The sequence below is a fragment of the Oryctolagus cuniculus genome, chromosome 11 (genome assembly GCF_964237555.1).
Source record: "Oryctolagus cuniculus chromosome 11, mOryCun1.1, whole genome shotgun sequence".
Taxonomy (NCBI): Eukaryota; Metazoa; Chordata; class Mammalia; order Lagomorpha; family Leporidae; genus Oryctolagus; species Oryctolagus cuniculus.
This window is the reverse complement of record NC_091442.1, coordinates 117,813,989-117,830,525: the sequence shown is the minus strand read 5'-3', so window position 1 is coordinate 117,830,525 and position 16,537 is coordinate 117,813,989. Positions and strand designations below refer to the sequence as shown.

The 16,537-nt window shown below is 63.1% G+C and overlaps 1 protein-coding gene and 1 non-coding gene across 2 annotated transcripts in view; both read right to left on the bottom strand.

The window, feature by feature from the left end:
• Positions 1–1,039: 1,039 nt before the first annotated feature.
• The window catches only part of SREBF2 (sterol regulatory element binding transcription factor 2), a 63,310-nt gene continuing 47,812 nt past the window's right edge, over positions 1,040–16,537 (bottom strand). The window contains exons 12-19 of the mRNA XM_002721384.5: positions 10,450–10,618; positions 8,840–8,957; positions 8,155–8,264; positions 7,634–7,766; positions 6,159–6,327; positions 3,875–4,060; positions 2,489–2,600; positions 1,040–2,352 (exon numbers count right to left, since the gene is read on the bottom strand). Of these exons, the coding sequence (XP_002721430.4) occupies positions 2,132–2,352; positions 2,489–2,600; positions 3,875–4,060; positions 6,159–6,327; positions 7,634–7,766; positions 8,155–8,264; positions 8,840–8,957; positions 10,450–10,618 (1,218 nt within the window). The 3' untranslated portion in view covers positions 1,040–2,131. The remainder of the gene's footprint in view (positions 2,353–2,488; positions 2,601–3,874; positions 4,061–6,158; positions 6,328–7,633; positions 7,767–8,154; positions 8,265–8,839; positions 8,958–10,449; positions 10,619–16,537) is intronic.
• Positions 5,797–5,856, bottom strand: MIR33A (microRNA mir-33a). Its single transcript, NR_162491.1, has one exon. It is a non-coding gene; the product is annotated as a microRNA mir-33a (primary transcript).

The following is a 16,537-nucleotide window of genomic DNA, read 5'->3' as shown; positions in this document are numbered from 1 at the left end:
GCTGTGGCCTGGCCCTGGCCTGCAGGCTGCTTGTCCAGATTGGCCCAGGGCCCCCGGACATCTGTGCTCAGGGCGGGGGAGCCTCCCAGGAGGTGCTCCAGGGCTCAGAGGGAGGGCTGGGGGTATGGAGCAGGGCCCCTCCCCCTGACACTCCCACCGCCTATGCTGGGCGACCCCGGCTGTCTCTTCCTGCCAGGAGGGCCCCCAGGAGTCCCTCTGTGCCCAGGGCCATGGGAGGCTGAGGTGCGGCCTTTCCCAGCGTGCTCTGCTGTGCAGGGGCCCCGTGGGGTGTGGTCTGCGGGCTGGGGCCCTCCCTCGGCTGTGCCGCCGTGGTGACTGGGAGTGCAGAGGCAGGCACAAACCTGTGTGCTGGGAAGGGTCGCTGTCACCAGTCCGAGACCCTCCTGCGGGCTGGGCTGCCCCAACACCTGCCAGCTCCTCACCTGCCTCTTACCTGAGGCCGCTGGAAGCCCTGGGACAGGGTCCTGGCTTGCCGGGAGGGTGGGAGTGGGGGCGGGGCGCCGCGGCCCTATCCCACAGCTGCCTAGAGCCAGGGAGGGGGTGGGTGCTGACTCAGCCTGCTGAGGCTCACGGGAGGCTGGGTTCCGGGGCACACAGGCCACCCACGGCCACCCACCCTGGTGCCGCAGGCCCTGGCCGGGCATGACCCCTCTGCTGGTTCAAGGGCCCTGGAGATGGCACTTGGGCCAGGCTGTGGCCACAACTGAAAATACTGTCGTGACGACAGGACAGGCTGCAGCTGGGCCCCTCCTGGCTGCTCTGGTCCCGCTGTCTGCTGCCACCTATGTGTTGTGTCATTCAAATCCAAGAGGGGGATTAGCACTGCTTTTCTGCACACGTGGAAGCAGAGGCCGAAAGACCAGATCCCGCCCAGGGTGGCCCAGCTGGGTGGTACCTGCTGGCCAGGGAGCCCCCAGGGGGGGAGGAAGCATCTGGCCGGCTCCGTGCCCGGGGCCTCTGCAGTGGGGGGCAGGGGGCTGTCCCCGCAGCAGTCACGCTACAGACCTCACACACCTGGTGCTGGGTGGTACCAATCTGTTTATTGACGCCCTGCCTGGGACACGGTAAATGAGCCAACATGGAGAAGCCACAGGTGTATCCCCCTCAGTGAGAAACCGCCCCACCCCCACACAACAGTGAGAAAAGGCGCAGGACACACACGACACGGCTGCAGGGCCTGGGGCAAGGCAGTCCTGGTGGGGGAGGGACAGGGGGTCAAAAAGGGTGGGGCTGACTCCAAGTGAGGGTCCAGGCCGCACCCCACATCCGGGGGCCCTGTGGTGGGCACCCCCGATCTGCTGGGCCTTCTGCCCCCTCTCCCCAGCCGGCAGGGTGGGAGAGTCCCAGGGAGGAAGCAGGAGCTCCTGCGCCCGGCGAGCCGGCGCCCTGGCTGTGCAGGCGCTGGTCCCGGCCACCCTCGCTTCTCGGGCTCACACTGCAGAGGTAGGTGTGGGGGAAGGGGAGCCGGGGCACAGGGAGCACACAGCAAAGGCCCCGGGCCCCGTTCCCGACCGCGGCTGCACCCTCCTCACCCCTGGACCTGCCCCGAGCTCAGGCTGGCGTCCTGGGGCGGGGGGAGTGGGAAGGAACAGGACCATTAAATAAGATACCATTTATTTTTAAAAAATTAAAAAATAATGCCGACATAATTCCATCCGCCCTCAGGCCTGCCTCCGGCTCCCACCTGGCTCCCAGCTGCCCCGAGGAGGAGGGGAGACGACGCGCTGGCTCAGGCCCGGGCGGAAGAGGCCGCAGCAGCTTCCCCAAGCACACGATATAAAAACATTCATATAAAAAGGGGAGGGGCATGCTGGGCAGAGCGCCGGGTCGGGGCCTTCGTCCGCGGGGGGAGGCCTGGGCGGGGGAGAGGCCTGGGCGGGGGCTTCCCCGCAGGGCGCCCAGTCCCTACCCTGCTGTCTCCTCCCAGCGTCCCGGCCGATCCGGCACCTACGACAGTAGCTCTAAGGGGCCGTGCCGGGCACACTGGCCGGAGGTGAGCCAAAGGCCTCGGGGCACGGTGACAGCTCGAGACAAGGCCCACCCCCAGCTCTCAGAATGCGGAGACAGGGACAGAGGGGGCGGCCTGGGGGGGCAGGGCCGGCTGGGGCGGTCAGGAGGCGGCGATGGCCGTGCCGCCGCCCAGCTTGACGATCATCTGCTGGCAGTCGCTGCAGGAGCGCCGGTCGCCCGCCTTCTCCAGGGTGCGGGCCGCCTCGGCGAGCAGCACTGCCCGCTGGCCCGGGGACGAGAGGAAGGAGAGGGGCAGGTGGCGGCAGGCCAGCAGGATGGCGGTGGCCCGCTCTCGCTGACCGGGCCAGGCGTCCACCTCTCCTGCGGGAGGGAGGGGACGCGTGGGTGAGTGGGGAGCCGCTGTCCCCAGGCCTTTCTGTGGGGCGTTCCCTTCAGCCCCACCCCTCCCACGCGGCTGCGCCCCTCGCCGGCCCGGGGCGGCCGGCAGCGGACTCACCGTGCTTGGTGCTCTGGGTGCTGCGGCGCCGCAGGCTGTGCTCCAGCAGCCGGTGCGTGCGGGTGGGGCTGGCCCCCGCCATCAGGCGCACGGTGGCTTCGTGCAGGAACACCTGGGGAGGGGCAGGAGGACATGCAGTCAGTCCCAGGTGCTCCCGCTCCGCGCCCGTGCGCACTGCCTGCGCCTCTCTGCGGCTGCTCTCCTCGCGCCCCCACCTCGCTCCTCGCTCCTCGCTCCTCGCTCCAGCCAGCTCTGCTGTACCCGAGGCAAACCGGAGCCTGGATGAGTGGCGGAAATGGGGGACAAGGCACCGGCCAGCTGGTGGGGGCAGGAGCAAGACAAGGCCAGAGGCAACAGGCCTGCCTTCCTCGGCTGGCGAGAGTGCCCTGACGTGCACCCGAGGCCGGCTCAGCGGACGGCAGGCCAGGGAGGCCGGCGTGGGGGTGGGGCACAGCTGGGCTGGTACCAGAGGGGGCCTGCACCCCTCCCCTCCTGTGCTCCCGGGAGGAAGAGCGCACACAGGGTCCGCTCTCAGGTCAGGGTGAGGGGTGAGGGGAGCGGGGAGCAAGCTCAGGCCTGCCCAGGTCTCAGGCTCTTCCCAGCTCTCCTGCCGTCCGTGGGCAGGCTCTGTGCCTAGGAGGCAGCTGAGGGGCTGCGCCGTGAGCTGGGGGCTGTGGCCAGCGCGGGTCCCAGCGGCAGGGGTGCTGCCCCGAACCAGGGGTGCACTTCTTCTTTTGCATGGACTGCTTCTTGGATGACGCGTTCTATCTGCCGTTTGGACGGCGGCCCCTGGCCAGTGTGGCCTGTGACCTGGCCAGCGTGGCCTATGAGGTCCCCGCACCTCAGGGCGAGGGCACCTCCATCTCGGCCCCCTCTGCTTTCTGGCAGCCTTCTACAGGTAGCCCGCTCGGCTCCTGGGTCTCCTCACTCAAGTGGCCCGAAAATAACTCGGGTGAAAATCAGAGACAAGGCATGACCCGAGTCCCGCTGGCCCGGTTACAGGACTGTCCTCAGATGCTGTGGCCGCGCCAAGGGGATGTGACCTGGAGATGGTCAGGCAGCAGAACCAAGGCCCCGTGGCCCAGTTAAAAATTTACAGTGCATTTCCCTTCGGCTGTAGCTCCGGGAGACTTACTCTTACTCCCATCAGTATGGCGCTCCCCTGGGGACAGGGCCAAAGAGCCCTCCTACCCAGCATCTGACTGCACTTCAGGGTGGGGTGCCCAGCAGGGGCTGGACCAGTGTGCCCTGACCCAGCGTCAGGCCCGAGCAGGTGCCTGACGGCCACCTGGAGACTGGAGGGCCAACTCCACCACCACCTGCTGGGTCTAGGACCTGGGCCCCACAGACCCCCTCTGCCCTCCACCACCACCTGCTGGGCCTCACCTTGCGGTAGGCTGGGCGGAAGCTGTGTGCTAGCCGGCGCAGGCTGCCCAGGTCCCGCTGGAAGCCAGCCAGCTCGGAGCCTGACGCGTGGTAGGTCTCACCCAGGGCCTGGCTGGCGCCTGCCTGCTTTTGCCAGAGCGCTGTCCGCAGCGACAGGAGCAGGTCACAGGTGAACAGCTGGAACACCTGGGGGTGAGCCACGGGGGAGACAGGTGACCGCCTATCCCTGAGAACAGGGGCCCAGCCCCGCAGGCCCTGCCCCAGCCACACTCAGCCGCCCTGGAGGAAGCAGGGTGCCCGGAGCCTGGGAACTGCCGGCAGCTGGCGCTTGGTCCCAGCTCTGACAGCACAGGCAGGGCAGGAGCAGGAAGGAACCCACGCGGTCTGAAGGCACAGGTTCTCCACCTCCTAGGGTCCCCCGTGGCAGGCCTGGGGGCCGAGCTACCCGAAAGCCCACGGCCGCCTCCTACAAGGGGCAGAGGTAGGGTGTGTGTGAGTGTGCACTTATCTCCTGGGGCAGGGTGTGTGTGTGTGTGCACTCATCTCCTGGGGCAGGGTGTGTGTGTGTGCACTCATCTCCTGGGGCGGTGTGTGTGTGTGTGTGTGCACTCATCTCCTGGGGCAGGGTGTATGTGTGTGTGTGTGTGTGTGCAGTCATCTCCTGGGGCAGGGTGTGTGTGTGTGTGTGCACTCATCTCCTGGGGCAGGGTGTGTGTGTGTGTGTGCACTCATCTCCTGGGGCAGGGTGTGTGTGTGTGCACTCATCTCCTGGGGCGGTGTGTGTGTGTGTGTGTGTGCACTCATCTCCTGGGGCAGGGTGTATGTGTGTGAGTGTGCACTCATCTCCTGGGGCAGGGTGTGTGTGTGTGCACTCATCTCCTGGGGCAGGGTGTGTGTGTGTGTGTGTGCACTCATCTCCTGGGGCAGGGTGTGTGTGTGTGTGTGCACTCATCTCCTGGGGCAGGGTGTGTGTGTGTGTGTGCACTCATCTCCTGGAAGGCAGGACCGTGTGCGCTTCAGCACTTGGCTGTTGGGCCAGCTGACCTGGCTGCCATCCTCGTCTTGCTGCCACGGCGTGCAGCCACGTAACCTGGCATCAGCTTCTCCTCCCTGAGTCTCAGGGTCCTCATCCACAGGGGACTGGCTTGTGTGAGGGCACGAAGCCTCACGGGTATGGGCTACATACACCACACGCCAGTCCAGGCTGCCCACCTGCTGCCACGCCCACAGCACAGGCCGAGTGGTGGGGGCAGGAGCTCCCCTCTGATGGGACCTAAGAGGTCCCCAGGCCGTCCCTCACCTCCTCAGTCCTGGCTGTCCTCGTCCCAGACCCCCACCCACCCTGTGCTTGCTCGGAGCCCTGCTCCTGGGCCACACTGTCCTCGGGCCGCCCTGGGACAGCCTTGGGCTCCGTGGGCCTCCTCTTCCAGGCTCGTTCCCCAGCTGAGCGGCTGCCCGCAGCTCTGGGCCCCCAGGGGCCGAAGTGTCCCGCTGCTCCCTGACCACAGCCGACCCTGTTCTCTGGAAGACTAGGAGAGCCCAGCAGAGACGCCGGGAGGTGGCGCCCCTCCCCCGATCCTGGGCCCGGTCCGTCAGCTGCCAGGCCTTGCGCGGCTGGCACACTCCTGGGCTCTCCCTCGGCGTCCAGCGTGAAGTGCCGGCTATCACCGAGGCTGGCCCTCTGGGCCGGTCCTGGGCCCCTCCTGTCGCGGGGGCTGAACCAGGCGCTCAGCGGATCGCTCGATGCTCCACCCCAGCAACACATTCCACTCCCTCCCCTCTGGTCTCTGGCTGGGCCTTGGGACCCAGCAGTGGCAACAGTGCCCTCTAGCCAGGATCCCCACCCCAAGGGGGGGTCCTTGGTCAAGGCCTGGGCGGGGGCGGGGGCAGGGGCGAGTGTCCGAGGGCCGGGCAGGCCTCTGGGATGCACTGTGGAAACATTGCACGGTACTTCCAGAACATGCAATGCAACTACAATGCACCGCAGCTGCCCGCCAGGAGGGGGCGCTGCCACGCAGGTGGGCCCCCTCGAAGGCTGGCCTGCAGAACAGGGAGGTCCTGCAAGCTGCCTGCAGCAAAGATGGCGCCCTGGCCAGCTGGGTCTGGGACTGAGGGAGCCCAGCACGGGTGCCAGTGGAAACGCGAGCTTCCACCTGGGCCAGCCGCCCGTGCTGTGCGAAAGGGGCCTGGAGCATGGCCTGTCTCATGCGATCGCCCAGGCGGGTGGCGGTGTCCTTCCAGACCAGTGCCAGGACTCCCAGAGGGGTCGGCTGCGCCCACTCACGTGGTTGAGGCCGGGGTCAGAGGTGGCCCCGCTGACGCTGAGGCTGCTCCACAGGTGGCTGCTGGCTCTCTCGCAATGGCAGAAGGAATTCTGCTGCCCGTCCGCCTTCCCGGAGAGCGAGGCGTGCATGGCTCTGCAGACGTGGAAGACGGCTTTCACCAGGGGGCTCCTGCAGCAGACAGGGACAGGCAGGTCAGCGCGCGTCCCCCGGGTGCCCGGCATGCCCCACACGGTGGGTGTGGGGGTCTGCCGCCTGCAAGGCCCGCCCCACCTACCGCACCTCCTCCACCCGGGGCTGGAAGGGGCCAGAGTGCCATGGAAAAGCCACCTAGGCTGGTCATTCAAACAACCTGGGCCACACGTGCTTTGTAACCAAGTGGCCACACGCCGCTCGCTAGTTCCTGTGGCAAAATAAAGCGTGGTTCCCACTTTTGGTACCTGCTCTCTAAGGGAGCATCCCAGACAGGTGTGGTTGTCACAGACCACCTGGGGAGAGGCTGGTGAAGGGTGCCTATGGCATCATTGCCCTGAAGAGCAGAAGAAGCCACAATGCCTGACCCCAGGGGCCAGGCCTGCGGCTTGGCAGGGAGACACCCACAGGTGGAGTGCTAACCCACAGCTGGTGCAGTGGTGCACACTTTGGGGCCAGTGCTGTGGCGTCGCGGGTAAAGCCACCGCCTGTGAAGACGGCAACCCATATGCTCCACTTCCCAGCCAGCTGTCTACCACTGTGCCTGGGAAAGAGGCAGAGGATGGCCCACGTGTTTGGGCCCCCGCACCCATGTGGGAGACTCGGACAAGGCTCCTGGCTCCGGCCTGGCCCAGCTCTGGCTGTTGCGGCCATTTGGGGAGTGAACCAGCAGATGGAAGACCTCTCTCTGTCTCTCCCTCTAACTCTACTTTTCAAATAAATAAAATAAGTCTTAAAAAGGGGGGGCAATTTAAATGGAACCGGGTGTCAGAACTACTTGAGGGACAGAGCTTCAATGCTGCCCACCCCCACTTTGCTCTGCTCTCTCCCGAGCGCCAGGTAACTGCCGGTCTTGGAGCAGTCCCCAGTCTCTCTCGGGAACACTCGGTGTGATCAGAGCTGCCCAGCCTAATGCCCCCAAGTCGCTCGCTCCCGAAGCAACAAGCAACGTCAAAAGCTCTCTGGTCACAACTTGTGCTACAGGCCCTTCATTACAGAAGACTGACAGCGCTGGGGTGGCGGGGGCGGAGCTGAAGGCAGCCTGAGCGGGAGGGCTGCCACTCAGGGCTCCAGGGCACGCAGGCTTCCCGCGCCACACACAGCCGCTGGGCCCACCACTGAGCTCACACGGCGGGGCACGGCGGCCCAGCTGGGGCTCCCCATGGCACCCTCTGCCCCCTCCTCCAGCTCCCCGTCTATCATGCAGGCCTGACCCTTCCCCCAACGTGGCCACGCAGGCCCACTCCCCGCCCAACCCACAGCAGACCCCAGTGGAGGTACGCACTCGGCCACTTCCAGGGCCTTGGGGATCCGCTCCACTTCAGCAAAGTGAGAGCGCACAGCTGCGTCGTCTCCCTGCAGCCAGCCGATGGCCATGGTCACTGCAGATGTCCACCACCGACAGACGACATCTGGACCTGGAGGGAAGAACAGGCCAGCGCTGGCTGCTACGACCCCCAGCAAGGGCCTCAGCACCAGCCCCGCTTGGCCACGGTGGGAGCAGTGGCCAGCACCATGCCTTGGAGGAGATCTTGCCGGTGTGAACTGGAGCCCCCAGAACGTCCCCTCGTATTAACGCAGTCACAGTCCCCGCCATCTGACTGACACCGGCGTCCCAGGCCTCAGCAGAAAGCAGCGCAGGGACAGCAGTCAGCAGGTGGACACGGGGCGGGGCCCACAGTGGTGCGGCCAGGGGAGACCCTCGGGCGGCAGTGGCAGCCTCCCCAGCCCGTGCTGTCACCCACCCCGCCGCGGTCCCGTGCCCGAGGGGCAGCCCTGGCACAGCAGAGCCGCCGCGGTGCTCACCAAGGGCCGACTTGAGCACTGAGCTACAGGAGAAGGGCGGGGTCACCATCCCCACAGAGTCCACGAGGGAGTGCAGCAACTTCAGGTGTTCCAGGGCGCTGGAGAATTCACTAGAAAGACAAGGATCCGCAGAGTCCACTCGCACGGCCCGGCCTCCCCAGGCGCAGGTCCCCCACGTGCACCCCACGGGCCTCCTTCCCGGAGCCTCTGGGCAGTCACCAGCACTCTCCTCTACCCAGAGGCTCAGCTTTCCTGCCCCTCAGGGCTGTTCCGGTGCCGTCCCCACTCAGGTTCACTGAGGTCGGGACCTGGGCCTTGCACAGGAAGAGCCAGAAGTCACAGGGCCCCCAAGGCGACCGGGCCACCGAGTTCTGCCGCCTGCTGGGCTGGCCACATCCCATTCGGATCCCCTCCCAACAATCTGCCACTCCCCATCTCCTACAGCAAAACAAACAAACTCGTGCAGTGCCTGACTTGCCCCACGTGCGGGGAGAAAGGGACGCACTTGGTGTGAAAGGAAAGGCCAGGTCACAGACCCCACGGGACTCTCATTTTGAAGAAACCAATACAGAGAACCACATGACCTGGTAACCCAACATCAGCGCTGGTTCACAGGGAGCAGTGTGGCGGGCCTTGGGCCACCCTTGGGCCAGGGCCTGGGCAGGCGGCGGCCCGGGGACTTTACCAGCTGTCTTCTTCCTGGTCTCCAGTCTTCCTCTCGGCCTGAGGTTTCACTAAGGACTCCACGGCCTGCTCCAGCAGGTTCTTGCAGAAGGCCTGGTGCACCTGGGCAATGGGGTCGGCTGAAGAAAAGGGCGAGGTGTTAAAGGGCTCTCCCTTCCGAGCTCATCTGTCTTCATGGTGAAAACAACGGGAGGAACCCAGGAGAGAGCCATGTCCCCCCTTTCTCAGACTGCCCGACTGGACGGTGGTCGCTGGGGCCGCGTGTCACTCTGGGTGAGCCGACTCAGTGCTCAGAACACAAAGGTGAGGCGCTTGCACGGAGGTGGCCGCAAGGCTCTCAGCAAACAGGAAACGGAAAGGTGACAGCTTCCCCATCTCGGAGGCCGTCTCCTCTGCCCATGCTGCACCCGCAACAGTGAAACACCAAGCAGGCCTGCGTCTGTGGACAGCCTCGCTGTGGGACCCGGGGCCAGCAAGGACCCGGCCCAGCTGCACTGCGCTCACTCCCTCCCCCTGGCAGCCCCGAATTACTGTCAACAGCCCTTCCCTCCCCTCCCCTCCCCTCCCCTGCGTGGATACAGGGGCTCAGCCCTCCCCTCCCCTCCCCTGCGTGGATACAGGGGCTCAGCCCTCCCCTCCCCTCCCCTGTGTGGATACAGGGGCTCAGCCCTCCCCTCCCCTCCCCTGTGTGGATACAGGGGCTCAGCCCTCCCCTCCCCTCCCCTGTGTGGATACAGGGGCTCAGCCCTCCCCCCCCTCCCCTGTGTGGATACAGGGGCTCAGCCCTCCCCTCCCCTCCCCTGTGTGGATACAGGGGCTCAGCCCTCCCCCCCCTCCCCTGTGTGGATACAGGGGCTCAGCCCTCCCCTCCCCTCCCCTCCCCTGTGTGGATACAGGGGTTCAGGAGGAGGAGGAGGAGGAGGCACACCTAGACGATAAGGCACAGAAGCCGGGCTGCAGGCGGGCGCAAGGCTGCGGGAGTCTGCGGTGCACAGCTCAGCAGGGAGGGTGCAGAGCAAAGACGGCTGCTGCTGCCCTCAGGAGCCCCTTTCTGATGTTCCACACCATTTATGTTGTCGCTGAAGACAACGACAGCACCCCCGACGTCCGACCCCCACCCTCGCTGCAGAGCACGCCTCATTCTCCCCAACCCGGGGCTGGAAGGGGCAGAAAGCTTCCAGTCTGAGTCCTTGGGACCAGCCCCAGTGCTCCAAGGCCAGGCGAGTCCACTCCAATCACTGTCAAACGCTAGGGACAGAAAGCCGGCATCTCCTTCCGCCGCCTGGAGCCCCATCCCTGTCACCACTCGGCGCACCCGGGGACCGCCCACCCCTGTTGTTCCTGAACTGCTCCATATACGTCCGTCTGCTCTCCCAGTGGCCAGGGGACAGGGCGAGGAACACAGCTGGTGCTCAATTGCGATCCATGCCGGCGCGGCACTGGGAACGGCGCGAGACGGCAGAGCTCCAAACCCAGCCGAGCCAGACAGGCCCCAGCCAGCTGCTGACCTCAGGCAAGTTACTCAACCACCCTGCCTGCGCCAACGGAGCAAGACCCAGACAACCTGTGTCTCCGCGTGCCCGGCGCCCCCGCGACTGCCGCGGTGCTCACCTGGGTTCCTCTGGGCACAGTACAGACTCTCCTTGGCGGACGACTTCACCGACCAGCTCCGCTCCATGAAAAACTTCTGGCCCAGGGGGTGGCACAGCCAGCGCAGGGAGTCGGGAATGGCAGTGCGCTCGGGGCCACAGAGGCTCTGGGCTCGACTGAGGAAGTAGCTCTGTAGAGAGACAAGGACCAGGCGACACCAAAGTGGCGGCGGAGTGGTGTCCAAGGCCGCCATGGCAGAGGCAGGCTGGGGGAGCCCGGGCAAGGAGATGGGTGGAGGCGGGACCGGCGGGACTGAGTGCCACCCTTGCTCGGGGCAGACACAGGCACCGTGGGCCCTGCCCAACCCCACCTGCAGTGGCGGGGAGGGCTGCACTCCACCCTTGCCCTTGACCTTGGGACTCTTTCTCAAGTTACTTGAAGGACATACCTTGCATTTTCAGGTTACACTGTATTTTGCTTTGACTAACTTTTCATCTGTTTTAGCTCTGTCTGTAAAGAGTTTAGAACAGTGTCTGTCGGGGGAGGGAACAAGCCCTGGTGTTGGGTTGACCAGGAAATCATATGGTTCAAATACAAAACCGAATACAAGGACCTGTATCTGGTATTCTAACCATCTGGCAGTGGTTACGATCTCACTGGGGCCGGCACTGTGATGCAATCACCTGTTGTGCCGACATCCCATTTGGGCGCCAGTCCATGTCCCGGCTGCTCCACCTCTGATCCAGCTCTCTGCTGTGGCCTGGGAAAGTGGCAGAAGATGCCCCAAGTGCTTGGGCCCCTGCACCCAGGTGGGAGACCTGGAAGAAGCTCCTGGCTCCTGGCTTTGGCCTTGCCCAGCCCTGGCAGTAGCAGCCATTTGGGAAGTGAACCAGCAGATGGAAGATACATCTTTGTCTCCCTCTCTCTCGACTCTGCCTTTCAAATAAATAAATCTTAAAAAAAAAAAAAATGCCATTTGGGATGCCTGCATCGCACATCTCCCATATTGACATGCCTGAGGGTTTGGGTCCTGACCCTGCTTCCCGCCAATGCACGCTCCGGGAGTCTGTGGAGGTGGCTCAAGAATTTGGATCTCTGCCACTCAAACAGAAGAGCCAGAATGAGTCCCAGGTTCCCGGACTTGGCTGTTGTGGGCATTTGGGGAGTGCACCAACAGATGGAAGACCTCATTTCTCTCTCTCTCTCTCTCTCTCTGCCTTTCAAGTTAAAATCAACAGAAAAACCATGCCTGGCACACCGTCCATCATTAGCTCATACCAGACAGCACAGGAGCCACAGTATATGTGTGTGTGTGTGTGTGTGCACGCGTGTGTGTGGAAGACGCCTCACTGCAGAGCTGGCCCTGCGAGGGCAGCCTCCTACAGAGGCCCCCAGGCCACCCCTGCATTGGGCCCTGCCGTGAGCCAGGAAAGGCCAACGGCGGGCTTCGAAAGCCACGCTGCAGTCACTCAAAGGGCCGGTGCCAGGCTGGGTGTTCAGCCCAGCGGCTAAACGGCAGCCGAGAGGCCTGCATTCCACACCGGAGGACCTGGGCTTCACTCCCAGCACCGGCTCCGGCTCTGGCTTTCTCCCAGTGCAGGCCCTAGGATGCAGCAGTGATGGCTCATGGAGCTGGGTCCCTGCTGTCTACGTGGGAGACCTGGACTGTGCTCCTGGCTCAGACCTGGCCCGCTGGCCACTGTGGGCTTTTGGAGAGTGACCCAGCAGAACCAGAGGCATCTGAGACCTCTCTCTACCTCTCCAATACAGGAATAAGAAAACATTTAAAAGGAGCCAGCGTCCCAGGCTCTGAGCCCCTCCTCCCTCGCCAGCATAGCCAGGACCCGGTGACCAGAACCACAGGGCCAACGGTGCCGGCACGTTTACTGCGGCTCTGTTGTGTTTCTGAGTAAGGACATCGTTATCACTCTAAAATCCACAACTTCCAACCACAAAACTACCCGACACAGGCCTATCAGAGTAAGGAGCTGAGCAGGGGACGGAGTAGGGGGCCCCGGGGCTGCTGGGCCTGGCCAGGGACCTCACCCTCACACTTCAGCCCCTGCCTCCACGCGAGGGCAGCTGCCTCCGGGGCCGGTTCAGTCTGACGGCTCTGACCTTTACCGGGCTCTGTCGGCTAAGTGACAGCTTCAGAAGACGCGAATTCCAGGGTCAGAAATAGCACGACTGAAGTGCTACTCAAGAACACAGCTGGAGAAGGCCGTGCTCTCCAGGGAAGCTGGGGCGGCTGCCCGAAGCTGCGGGACGCGCAGGACACCGGCACAGCAGTGCGGGGCAGGCGCAGCTCACTCACACCTCCGGGGCCAGCAGCACCACTGGCACGGTGGGCAGTGCTGCCAGCAGGAGGAGCGGTGCGGAGAGCCCCTGCACCGCCCTGCGATACCCAGCAAAGCCCTAGCGGGACCAAGCGGGACAGCGGCTGGGAGGGGATGTGGAGGCCCGCACGGCACGGACGCGGCCCGGCTGGCTCTCTCCTGCAGCTCTGCGTGCCTCGTGAGCCAGGGAGCCTGGTGGCTGCTCAGGGTAAACCAGGGACCACCCAGAAGGCCCAGAAACAGAGCCTGCTCCGGTCGTGCGGCATGAGCAGCCCAGAGACAGGCTAGGAAATCACTCAGCTAAGACACATTGACAGCTCAGTTCTTCAAAGAAAAGAAAAACTACTTACTACAAATCTCAGTGCGCGTGAGGCTGAGCTCTGTGGCTTGAACTAACAAGAGACAAAAATCCTGGGACAGCCTTGCACACTGTGGCTTCTCTAAGGGAAACTGAGAAAATAACTCCCCCCGTTCTTTTAGCTTTCTTGGCATTACAGCCTTGATAACTTTCCTTAAACATTTTTTATAAATTCTACACACACCAGAGCCCCAGGGCCCTTATCCGGTGCCTGCTGACTGCCTGAGGCGAGGGCTGTGCCAGGAGCCCCGAGCCGTCCAGATCCCGAGCCCTATCTGCTGGTTCACCCTCCACGTGCCCGCAGTGGCTGGGGCTGGGCGCTCTACCCAGGTCTCCCACTTGATGGCAGGGACTCAGTGGCTGGAGACGCTCTCCCAGCGTCCGCATTCGCAGGGAGCTGGAGTCAACAACCGGGCAGTCCAGTGTGGGCGCAGACGTCCTAGCAAACAGGCATCTGACCTGCCAGGCCGAACACTCGGCCCGCACTTGAAAATCCCGAGGGAAACCGTGATGCTCAGCCTGGGCTGGACACCCACACAGCCCTAGAGCCAGCCAGCCCCGGCCCAGCAGAACGCACTGCCCTCCTCTAAGCAGTGCCAAACGTGTGCGAAGCTGCTTTTGGGGGATGGTTGATAAGATGCAAATACTATGTGAAGACCAGCGTGGAACAGGAAATGGGTTGGGGTCTCCAAGCTGATTCCAAAGCCTGAGGCGGTGAGCACTGCTCAGCAGGCACACACACTTCATCAGTAAGTCTCAGCAGTGTAGGGGCCGGCACCATGGTGCGCAGGTTAGGCCACCCCGTGATGCCGGCATCCCCTATGGGTGCCGGTTCGAGTCCTGGCTGCTCCACTTCTGATCTGGCTCCCTGCTAATGTGCCTGGGAAAGCTCCTGGCTCCTGTCTTCAGCCTGGCCCACCTCGGCCACTGGGGCCACTTGATGGATGATCTCTGTCTCTCCCTCTCTGTGATTCTGCCTTTCAAATAAATAAACGAATCTTGGGGAAAAAATCAAAACCATTATTTCTTGTTTCAGTCTCATGAATGATTTTCTCAAACTATCAAGACATAAATACCTCCGGGGCTGTCCAAATGTTGACTACCAAAGGGGCAGAACTGTCGGGCTTTCTTTGGAAATGAGTGAGACGCACAGTGCCGGGGCAGGGAAGGTCTGGGAGCCCCTGGTCTAAGCCATTTTCACACTGTGCTTCCCCCCACTTGCCCCTGGGCCTGGGGCCTCTGCTATCCAAATGCATCTCGCAGCTTCTCCCTTTTTAAGAAAGTAGCGCCGGGGTCTCTTACTCTGCGCCCCCTCCCAAAAGACGTACGGAGAAAGTGGCGATTACTCCAGAGACATCTCACGGGACGCGCAGATGCGACAAGACAATGAAAACCTCAACAGCCACCTCCCTCGACCCAGCACTGCCACCTCTAGACTCAGCCGAGGAAGCTCTCGGGGGTGAGGGGAGGCGGGGCACAGATGCAGGTGTGCCGGCGGCCCCAAGCACTTCGGCCGAACAGGGGCCACAGCAAACGATGCCCAAGAGTTCCCGGCAGGGGTGACATGGCGTTGACGGTGTCACCCTGTGAACCAATGACGCAGCGTGTGAATGTGTGCGGGGCGGCTGGGGGTGTTGAGGAACACGCAGAAACCACCGGCGGCTCCTTAGGAAGGGCGAACGTTTCCCGTGAGACCAAGGGCAGCCGTGTCCTTGCCAGGAGGACAACTGAAAGCCCAGCGGGGTGCTGGGGATGTGAAACAGCCCCAAAACGTACGTGGGATGGTGGAAGCCGGGGGACCCACACTTCCTGGCGTCAGGCTGCTGGGGTGGGGCGCAGCAGGACAGGCGGAGCCCAGAAGTGGACCCGCACAGGCGGACACTTGATCTTGGGAAAAAGGAGCTACTAGCCACTGTGGGGGTGAGGACAGGTTTTCAAAAGAACAGATTCTGGGGGCTGGCACTGTGGCACAGCAGGTTAACAACCTGGCCTAAAGCGCCGGTATCCCATATGGGCACCAGTTTGAGTCCTGGCTGCTGCACTTCTGATCCAGCTCTCTGCTATAGCCTGGGAAAGCAGTGGAAGATGGCCCAAGTGCGTGGGCCCCTGCACCCACATAGGAGAACCAGAGGAAGCTCCTGGCTCCTGGCTTTGGATAAGCCCAGCTCCGGCTGTTGCGGCCATCTGGGGAGTGAACCAGTGGATAGAAGACATCTCTCTCTGTCTCTGCCCTCTGTAACTTTGCCTATCAAATAAAATAAATATTGGGGCCAGTGCTGTGGCGTAGTGGGTAAAGCCACTGCTTGCAGTGCTGGCATCCCATATGGGTGCCAGTTCAAGTCCTGGCTGCTCCACTTCCGATCCAGCTCTCTACTATGGCCTGGGAAAGCAGCAGAGGATGGCCCAAGTGCTTGGGCCCCTGCACCTGCATGGGAGACCTGGAAGAAGCTCCTGGCTCTTGGCTTCGGATCAGCATAGCTCCGGCCGTTGTGGCCATCTGGGAGTGAACCAGCGGATAGAAGACCTCTCTCTCTCTCTCTCTCTCTCTGCCTCTCTGTAACTCTGCCTTCCAAATAAAAATAAATGAATCTTAAAAAAAAAAAAAAAAAGGTTCTGGATGAGGCAGACATCCTGCGCCCCTACCTTCACCTCACACAGAATCGCCCCAGGTGCATCAGGGCGCTGCGTGTGAAGACGGAAGATGAAGCTGCAGCAGACGATGCAGAAGCGACACAAAGTGTCCAAGCACAAAGGACAAGACGAATGAACCAGGTTTCTTTAATTTTAAGAACCTGTGCTCACCAACAGACTGAGAGAGGCCAGGGTGGGCCAGAGAGCGGACGTGGGTATCCACAAGGCCCGCGGCCCTGAGGGTCACAGCCAGGAAGAGGAAGAGCCGGACGCCGGCACGTGTTTGGTGAGAATGGAGAGCGGGAGCTCTCGTGCACGGCGGGAGGAGTGAAACTGGCGCAGTCGCTCTGGAGAGGCACAGAACCTCTGAGCCAGCCGTGCCTTTCGCAGAAATTCAGTCACCTGTTCACTGGAAGACGTACAGGTGGAGGGTCGCGGTAGCACTAGTGACAGCCACAGAAAACAGGAAGCAACTCACAAGTCCCTCTGCGAGTCTAGTGGTACCACGAACACCGTGCGCGGCGAGAATGGCCCCTCTGCCACGATGCGGCAGCACAAAGGAACCTCACACGTGACCCGGGACAAGAAACCACACACAGCACAGTGGAGGCCTCCGGGGAAACGGCAGTGAGGGTGGCTTCTAGGGTCTTGGTTCACCTTTGAAAAATAGTTAATTGGGCCGGCGCTGTGGTGTAGTGGCACGTAGTCCCAGCGGCTCTACTTCCAATCCAGCTCTCTGCTACGGCCTGGGAAAGCAGCTGAGATTGGCTCGGGTCCTTGGGCC